General features: G+C 43.3%; 1 protein-coding gene across 3 annotated transcripts in view; it reads right to left on the bottom strand.

The window, feature by feature from the left end:
• pdia5 (protein disulfide isomerase family A, member 5) overlaps window positions 1–9,920 on the bottom strand; it is a 63,725-nt gene that overhangs the window by 17,049 nt on the left and 36,756 nt on the right. For all 3 annotated transcript variants that reach the window (XR_002276915.1, XM_020623984.1, XM_020623982.1), the window contains exons 12-15: window positions 5,647–5,717; window positions 4,771–4,934; window positions 4,299–4,429; window positions 845–915 (exon numbers count right to left, since the gene is read on the bottom strand). Coding sequence is in view for 2 of the 3 variants with exons in the window: in XM_020623984.1 (XP_020479640.1) it covers window positions 845–915; window positions 4,299–4,429; window positions 4,771–4,934; window positions 5,647–5,717 (437 nt within the window). In the remaining variant the exon portion in view is untranslated. The remainder of the gene's footprint in view (window positions 1–844; window positions 916–4,298; window positions 4,430–4,770; window positions 4,935–5,646; window positions 5,718–9,920) is intronic.

The following is a 9,920-nucleotide window of genomic DNA, read 5'->3' as shown; positions in this document are numbered from 1 at the left end:
TAATTGCATACACCACATCACTCTGTTTATGTCTGGGTGTTTTGTCCTTCAGGTGGACCAGTCTCTGCCACAGGGTGTTCCCTGGTTTAAAGTTAACTGGGATATTGTGGTTGTAAAAGATCCTTTTTAACTTCTCTGATAAACCAGCCACATAAGGGATGACAGTGTTATCCCCTCTTGTTTCTGGTTTCTCCCTGTTGGTGTTGGGCCTCTTCCTTGCTTTGGTGAAGGCCCACTTAGGGTACCCACAAGCCTTAAGGGAGTTCTGGATGTGTAGTTTCTCCTTCTTGGTCCCTTCTGTAGTTGTGGGCACTTCCTCTGCCCTGTGATTTAGAGTTTTTCTAAAACGTCTTCTACCTAAAACCAAGTCCAGTTGATTTTTTCAGCTTACTATGACCTGGATGACTGAGAATCTGCACGGACATGTAACGGGTGCCAATTTAAAGAGAACAGGTGGTCACACCAAATATGGATTTGATTCGGGTTTTTACTGTTGAATGCATTTCATATGAATTTAATTAGTAACAAACATTAGAACCATCTTCACTTTACTTCTAATACCTAAACTTTTAAAGTTTGACACTGTTTTAATAGCATGTCTTTTTCACTTTTAACACAGACCAGCAGTTTTCCCCATGTGCCTGGGTTTGTGCTCACTGAGCTGAGCTAAACACATCCCAGACATAACACTGCACATTGCATCATCTTCTCTTCTAACCATGGGTCATGCAGGGAAACTAGAATCGTTACTTTAAGTGTCAGCTTGAGCTTGAGGGATTCGTTGCCACACCACTACTGCTTGGTGTAAATGTGCGTGTATGTAACTGAATGGGTGGACACTAACCTTGCGATCCTCTTTAAAGAGCTCTGCTGCTGTGGTGAAGTGAGGGACAGCGTTTTTACAGTGTGGACACCCTGAGAGAGAACACACACAAACAAGGGCAGGACATTACTACAGTTAATCATCACACATTTACACAACTGCATCTGGCTTCATGGCAATAATGTCAAAAACATGGTGCCACTAACACACATTCAAATACAAACAGAATAACTTCAATACATTATATACTCAATCTCCAACATGCTCACAAAGCAGAGGGCCCTGCCACAATTCTGTAGAGGCCTAAAGGTTTATTCCACATTAGTGATGGTTCACTTGTGTGCCAACCTCAGCTCCACAACACACAGGACCCACAACTAAACATCACATTTGCAGACAGCTGGTTCACTTCTAGTAGTTAGAGATCATCCAACTATACATGAGAAGTGACCACCCTATTAATCTGTGAGGGAAGGATCTTCGGATTCTAGCCACATCTCGCTGAGCAGGAAAAGATGTGTTTTTGCACAGCACTTGCAATCAAGCAGTGTGATTACTGTGCTTGTGCTGACATATTTTTCCTTTGAGTCTCTGCTGAAAATTCACTTTCTGTAGGTGCTGCTCATTTCTTTTGTTTTGTTTTTTTTTGTCGCCAATGTCAAGTACCCAGTTCCTTCTGTTCATTACAACCAAACGGTTGTTACCACTGCTGGAAAGGTGAAAAAGCCAAGGACACAAGTTGTGCTGAGAGATTTTCAACAAGAAAAAATATGTAATAATAATAATAATAATGATAATGATAATGATGGTGATGTTGTCAGTGGGTGACTGGATAAAAGCATTCATGTTCAGAGTTAAGGTTGAAGACCCAGTCATCGGCGTTTACCCATACTAAAGATGTTGTGGGTTAAATGTTGGTACAGTGCTGAGTGTTAGGCTAATCGGTACTGACAGTTCAGATGGAAATGTGTTGATGTAGGATGCCACAACCTCTGGCTGAACTCTCTGAAGATGTTAACTGCTAAATTCAGCCTGACTTCTAAGTCATCTAACCCCTCTAAAATATAATATATGGCAAAACATATGTGGACACCCAAACATTACACCCATATGTGATTATTCCACAACTGTGGGCATCACTCTGGTGCTACAACAGCCTCTACTTCTCTGGTTTCAGGCTTTTCACCAGACTTTGGAGCCTGGCTGCAGGGATTTGCTCCCACTAAGCCACAAGAGCATTAGTAAGGAGCAACACTAATTTTGGGTGAAAAGGCCTGGACCTCACAGAGATGTCTGATGGAGTCGAGTCTTTGTGTGTCTGGGCATTGTTGTGCTGAAAACTACTGCCACAGAGTTGGAGAAACATGATGAAGACAACAGACCGACCATGTACGGTAGGTCAGAGTGCAGCTGGTGACACACTATGCTAGGTACTGTACAGAAACATTTCAGCTTTTACATCTCACCTACTGTACCTCCTGTCATCCAAGCTGCTGAAATGCTGCTAAAAGCTGAGTCTTGCTGTTGCTAATGAGACCTTCTACTCTCATTTCTCTCCTCTAACTGCACATTTTCACTCATCTTTCTCACAAACTCCAACAGACCATAAGGGAGAGAGAGCAGCAGACAAAGACTGTAGTGGCCTTGATTCTTCTGTCTCCCCATTGCTCGTTGAAAACAATGATAGAAATCCAGCTGTGAGCAAAGCAATATATAAGTAGTTTAACAGAAACTGCGTTAACATGTTGTTTGGAAATTAAAAACACACAGCTATTGATATAGACGCAGATTTATACATAAGCTGCAAAAGGGTAATGAGTAACTTAGACAAAGATTCAAATGAATATAGTACGCATACAAAGCAACTATCAACTTAATGCTGCCTGAGGTCATAAAAGGCTTGGCAAGAGAAGGAATGTAGTTTAGTTTCATTTATACAGATTTGAGGCTAAAAGTTAATAGCCCAGATCTCTGTAAAATAAATTCAACTGTTCTGTCTGAAGCACCTCAAGTCTCGGTGTCTCACAAAGCAGCTGCATCTCATCAACTGCGCTATTAGACACAAGCTCCCTCATGTAAGAGACACCGGTGAGCAAGGTGCAGATGGGGAGGGAGGGCCGAAGGTTGTTACGACCTGAAGTGCATCTGGAGCGCCTCTTTGTAGAAGGAAGCACCGAAGGACCTGACAGAGGCAGCAGCCTGAACATTGTCCCCAACTGGCTTTAAACCCTCATCAGACACAAAGGACAAGAAAGCAAGGGCTGAGGCGCACGTGTCTACGTGGGAATTAGTAACTAGGTCAGTTAGCTGCTCTGTATTTCTTCTGCATCTGTGTTTTGTTTGAGAACTCAGATAAAAAGTGCCCCTACATTATTAAGATCAATGACAGAGACTCTCACCTTTCTCTCTGTGACAATCTCACTGAGTTAGCTGGTACATAAGATGAGAACAGGCTTCTTCTGTAGGTTTGGTAGGTTGTAAACTGTTCTAAAATTAATAACATCTGCTCCCCAGATGCCAGTCTGTCAGGTCAGTCAACTGTTTCTTTGTGGTGGCCTTTAAAGCAGCTTTAATTGAGGTTTTGACTACTTAGAGGCAGAATAACATCTGATTTGAGGCTCTAAGGACCGAGGCTGTCGTGCTTTACAGACTGTACAGCCTCTTGAGGCAAATTTGTGATATGTGATATTGTTCAGGCCAAATAAATATTTACTTGACGTTAAGCTAAAAGCAACAGATCTGCCATACTATGGTAAATGGTCTGATACTTGTACAGCACTTTTCTATGCATTGCAGCACACTCAAAGTGCTCTCACACTATTTGGACGTTCACCCATTTGCACTCCCAAACACTCACACACCGATGCCATCACCGGGAGCAGCGGGGGGGTTCAGTGTCTTGCTCACAGACACTTCGATATGTGGACTGGACAAGCCGGGAATTGAACTGCTAATCTTCCGGTTAGGAGACGACCTGCTCCACACTTTGTTTCTAAAACATTTAATAAAACAGGAACTTTTTCCACTTTCCAGTTCTGCTATTTCTCAAGCCTTAACCATTAATATTATGTTTTCCAGAGACCCTGAAATGAGGTTCATGAAATGTGGTGATTTGTTCTCTTTTTTAACTTGCAAAAAATCTATTCTCAGTGATCTGAATCTTTCTTTGGTCTCCCTGTTGATTAGGTGGGGTTTACTGTATATACTGTACTGTGTGATGAGGAGCTTGGCAGAAAGCTTTGACTCACATACGTGCACTGGTTTAAACCCAGGATATGATCGCACCGAGGCCAAAAGAGCAGGGCTGCGATCAAAAAAATAACACATGGGTAATATTTTCATCAAAACAGCCAAGCATATTCAATTCAACAGAGATGAGTCATTGAGGAATTATTCCAGACATTTGTGTAGCAGATTAATACCAAACTATTCCGTTATCAGGTGTTACATTGAATTGATGTAGTTAAGCTCTTACAGGGAGCGTAGAACATGACCAGAGCATGTTTTTTCTTCTTCAGCGACTCTCGGAAATCCTCTGACCCAAGATGGCTGACACTCGTGGGCCTGTCCTCCCAAGACTGCTCTGGTGGAGGAGGTGCCTGGGGACTGGAGACATGAAAGAGGGCAAAGCAGCATTTATCTATTATTTTACTGTACTGTAAGCAGAGATATAAAGTTGGATTAGACAGCATTTACCTGCCAGTTCCTGAAAAAGCAAAATGCTAATGTGAATACTAATAATAATAATAAAGATTAATATATTACACAGGGAGGATGTTTAGAAAAAGAAATACTGCTTCTAATCAAGGGGGTGCAGCTAAGGCATTTAAATCCAGGACCAAATTACTGCAATGCACATGTGTTTGAGTCTGTGTCTGTGTTAATTTTACATAGAGTGCTGGACAGAAGTAAAGCAGTGACTGAGGTCCTTGTTAACTGGGACTCACTTGTGCATGAACTCGATGATCTTTTCTTTGCTTCGGAGCTGTGGCAGCGTGTACTTCTCCTCACCTTTCTCAAAATACTTAACAGTTGGGAAGCCAGAGATCTTGAAGCGATCCCCCACAGCCTTGTGCACGGTGGCGTCTACCGCTGCCAACGCACCCGGACTCTGTGACGACGTAACAATAGCAAACCGTCAGTCATGAGGGATGCTGGTACAATAAAAACGACAGCGTGGTCTGCCCAAGTAGACCAGTGAAGTTTCCTTTGATTGACCTGTTATACAACACCAGTTAACACCAACTAATTATTACAAGTTCAACCTTTGCAAGTGAGCACACAGAGCTTTTGTGTATATAAAGGTGCTGCATTAAAAAGCACTAGCAGAAAAACAAGCAAGAAAAATAAATGGCATGCTGGTTCATAAGAGCTCAGGGTAAGACAGGCGCCAGTCCGTCCATATTAGATAATGGCCAAGCATCTCCCATTGACCTACAGTGCTGGGCAGACAGCCACAAGAACAAGGTCCAAGTGTTGGGCCGGGGGGACACTCACAGATGAGATAATTGCTGCAGTCACTAGGCTGGAGTTTAACTGGCCCTACCCGTGGCTGGGGAGAGTTGGATAACCACAGAGGGCAGAACGGTGCAGAGGAGAGGTGAGGAACACACCCGACTAATTAAAAGCACATCAAGAGTTGCATCAACCAACATCCCTCAGGCCACGACAAGGGATTACTATGCTCTGCTAATGAGGCCCCGCTACTCATGTAGTTCTCTGTGCTCATCAGAGTGTGACGTATGAAAGATAAGCACAACACACAGGCCTGCAGACATGCATGCTGCACACATGTAAACAAAAGCAACGGTCTTGAAACTTACGTCTGCGCCCTTGTTGAGTATTTCAGCAGCTTCCTCATACTCTGGCTTCATTTTCTTGCAGTGACCACACCCTATAGGGTTCAAATCACACATTAGAACATGTCCTGAGGAATTTCTGGAGCAGACATCAATATTTTAAAAGTCCAAAAACAGTTTATCTTCCAATTTTTCAGCTCTTATTAAAACTCAAAAGATAATACTTAAAAATTGGTTATTTAAATGTTGGGACAAACACATGGAATGAAGCAGGATAACTCACTTTGAAACTGAGTAGAATAAATATAACAAAATATAACAACATTTTTATACGTCATTTTAAACAGTGGCCATTTGGCAATAAACTGGGATAAGCACATATCAACAAATAGTGCTATCTAAAACAGCATCATCAGTGAGAGTAAACCAGACAGATGAAGGATTCATCACTCAGTCTTGCAGAAAACATAAATAACTACTACATATTGTTGAAGAAACGGTTTCCATAAAACCACACAGATGTCTTGTCGAATCTGTCAACAGATGTTCTCTGGTGCCTTGCTGCTTCACCCTTGTCTATCAGTGGGTTTACTGCTGGCGTGCTGAGGGTGGAACCGTAAACGAGACGATGAGAGTCTCTTAAGACATTTGTCATGAGACTTAAGACATGTCTAATTACTTGCTGCATGTTTCACTCTCAGGCATGGGTGTGTGTTTATTTCTGAGTGAGCCTGCTGGAGCACAAGAAGGGGAAACTAACTGGTGAAGTTGAGGGGAAAACTGTAGGAAATTGTTTTAAAATCTAAATTATGAGCTACAAAAACCAATCCAACACAATCTGTACAGCAAAAAGTGGCTACACACAAAAATAATGTGGCTTCTGAAGCAGAAGCACCTGGTTCAGTACAAAGAGAGTGAAAGCTCATACAGGTCTAAACAAACAAAAATAGAAAGTACACAGACAAAGCCTAACAACGGGATCATGACTCTGCTGATAATAATAATATGAATCAACTCCCAGCTCTTGATGGGGTGGTGGCTTTTTCAAGTGGTGGCTAATTCCATTATGTCTCCAAACTCCACCATCAGCTCTACCTTTCTGTTCTGTAGTTACTGTAAGAAACAGGAGCGCGTTAGGGGGGTTCCTGATCCATATCTGAGCTGTATCACGGAGACAGCGGTGTAACTGTGAGCTTGTGCATGTGTTTGCAACAAATCAGTTTGAGCTCCAGACATGAACAATCTCCATACTTGGAGTGGAAGTGAGCAAAGCAGCAGACACTTTATTTACTTTAAAACAATGCTAGTCTCACAAAATGTTTTGCCTTAAGATGATGATAACGATCAGGGCTGAGCAGTGTGTGTGTGTGTGTGTGTGTGCACAACACTGATTCTGGTGCACAGATGCATGAAACAAAACTGATGAATTTCCAAACCTGGTAAATTGCCTTTGTCATAACAGTTTAGGAACACTTTCATCAATAAACAAAGCTATGCTGCTGCAGGCTATAAATCAAAAGTGATATGACTTGTGAAGAAAAAGCTGCTTCTCTTTCAACTGAGTCACTGTAGTGTGTGATCATGCAAACTGTGAAGCTTTATTTTTATTGTAGCACTGTGACACGTACAACGAAGTTTTGTTTGGAGCCGAGGGCCCCGGGCTGCTGTGTGCATACGCGCCACCATTACAGGCAACTTGGGGGGGGGACTGCAGGCACCGAGATTCGAACCTTCAACCTTTCGGTTGATAGACGACTGCTCTGCCCACTTCACCACTGTTGCCCCCCGTGTTGAGGTTTACCAGAGAAACAGTGACTAAAAGGACTTTGTCTGATCCTTCAAAGAAAATGAAATGTCAGCATCATTCTTGCTCTCCATTCAGAAGAAGTGGTGCATGAGGGGCATGGTCATGGTGTGTGTGTGTGTGTGGGGGGGGGCTCAGAAACACACTGAAAGATTGCTGATTCAGACTAAGCACGAGGCAGAAGAGCTCAGGGTCAAGAGAATGAACAAACTAGCCACTCACTGCTGCTGCTGGAACAAAAATAGATGCATGCTACAAAGGAAAATGCCTGGTGAGTCAGGGTGTTGTAAGGTCATCTTCTCTGGTCCACTGCAGCAATAAGCTGAGCCTGTGGCTACTTGCTAAGTGGCCAGTCAGGGGAGACTTTAAAATCAGACCTAATAATCCTGATGGATCAGGATTCAGCCCAAACACAAACATTCAGGGATCAAACAACGTCATTTATAGCCATATCTGAACAACAGTATTTTGCTGTGCTTTGTTCCAACACCACCTGCAGAGAGGAACTATAGTTTTGGCCCATGACATAATAAGGCTCACTCTGGGAAACGGAGCTTTCAGGTGGAGGTTTTGCCACCATGAGGAGCTGCACACAAACGAGCCCCACTGAGTGCTGTTCAGAGGACTGTGAGAACGGCCGCGCTGAGAGGTGGACAGAAATGCAAGCTGATGTTAGCAGTTGGGACAGCATTAATCTCACTCTGACAGCAGGGCCATTAAGGAACTGATCTGAAGCACCGTGGCTATGCATCTGTGTCTGTGTGGGAGAGAGTGTGAGACAGAGAGAGAGACATACAGTGTAATTGTGTGCAATAAATGCCTGTGTCATGGTGTGAAATATGGGCTTAGTATCTGCAGTATGGCCGGTTTTATTCCACCGGAGCTACAACTAATTGTCCACTCCTGCAGCAACCACCATCACCCCCAGGAAGGCCCCGAAGCACCGACCTCAAGTGAGCAGGCTGACCCCAGGACAGCGACCCTGAGACAGAGACACAAGCACGACAAGAGGGGAGGGCTCCATGCTAGGCTAAAAGTTCTCGCTAGCTGACCACCACTACCCAGCCTCCTGCTAGCTAACGAGCGGTGTCTGGAAGACAAACTGGACGAGCTAAGAGCCAGGATCACCACACAGCGGGCAATAAGAGATTGCCGTGCTCTAATTTTCACCGAGACCTGGCTTTCAGACAATGTCCCAGAATCCGCCGTTCAGCTACAGACTCACTCTGTAGACTGAGGAGTCTGTACTGCCGCCGCAGGTAGATGAGGAGTTTTTATTGCTGAAATGCTGGCCCTATTATCTACCATGAGAATTTAGCAGTGTGTTTTTGGCTGGAATATACATAGCCCCTGTGATGATCAGTGCAGTTACACATAGTAACCACCAGGGAGGCGCTAAGTACCGGCTACTTATGTGGGTATACATTAGTAAAGAGGAAGTCAGTGAGCCGGGGTTAGTGAGAACATGGCAATGGAGTTCTGATTAAAAAGTTCAAAACAAGCCTCATGATTGTCAAAAACAAACACAACAGCCCCAAGAGCTAATTCCACGGCGGCTCTCAGCAAACTCCACGATGTCAACAGCGCGTTAAGAGACGGCTCATCCCAAAGCTGTTTTTATCGCTGCAGGTGACTTTAACCAGTGCAATCTACAGACTGTACTCCCCGAATATTACCAACATGTGGACATTCCCATTCACAGCGCGTAACCTTTTCCACATTTTGTTATGTTACAGCCTTATTCCAAAATGGATTCAATTCATTATTGTTCTATTCTACAAACAATAATGACAACGTGAAAAACGTTTGTTTGAAATCTTTGCAAATGTATTAAAAATAAAAAAACTAAAACGTCGAGTGGCAGCACTACTGCTATGGACCACAAGCGCCTGTAGAGAGTGGTAAGACACCAGGACTTCACTGCCCTCTCTGCAGAGTCTGCAGGAAAGCCTCCTCCATCCTCAAGGACACCCCCAGGACGGACTGCTCACACCTCTACCCTCCGGTTGGAGGTACAGGTGTGTGAAATGTAGGACCTCTAGACTGAAAGACTCTTTCTTTCCCTCTGCCATCAGACTCTAAACAGCTGACAGGAGTATACAATCAGGATTTACTTCATGTAATCCCACCTGTACTGTTTACATTCCAAGTTTGCACATGCATAATTGCACACTCACTGCTGCCTATTGCACATACAGCTCTGATGTATCATACATTCTCTCTTTATTATATTCTTTGTTTTTTTTTTATTATATTTGTTTCTACTTGCTGTTTTTAAGTGCCTTTAGATTTTGTGTTACTTATTCATCTACTTTATATTTCATTTGTATTTTGTGGCATTCATTGTGAACAGCACATGCATACTGTGCACATGATGATAAACACTTTGATTTGATTGATTTAGTGTGATGGTCTGCAGATACATATGCTGAAAAGATCCGATGCTTGTTTCAGCTGACGGCTCTCGACTTGAGTGTGTGGATGAGTGGCTCCT

This window comes from Monopterus albus, unplaced genomic scaffold, assembly GCF_001952655.1.
Source record: "Monopterus albus unplaced genomic scaffold, M_albus_1.0 scaffold318.1, whole genome shotgun sequence".
NCBI lineage: Eukaryota > Metazoa > Chordata > Actinopteri > Synbranchiformes > Synbranchidae > Monopterus > Monopterus albus.
Note: the sequence above shows the minus strand (reverse complement) of the source record. Positions and strands in the feature narration are given on the sequence as shown.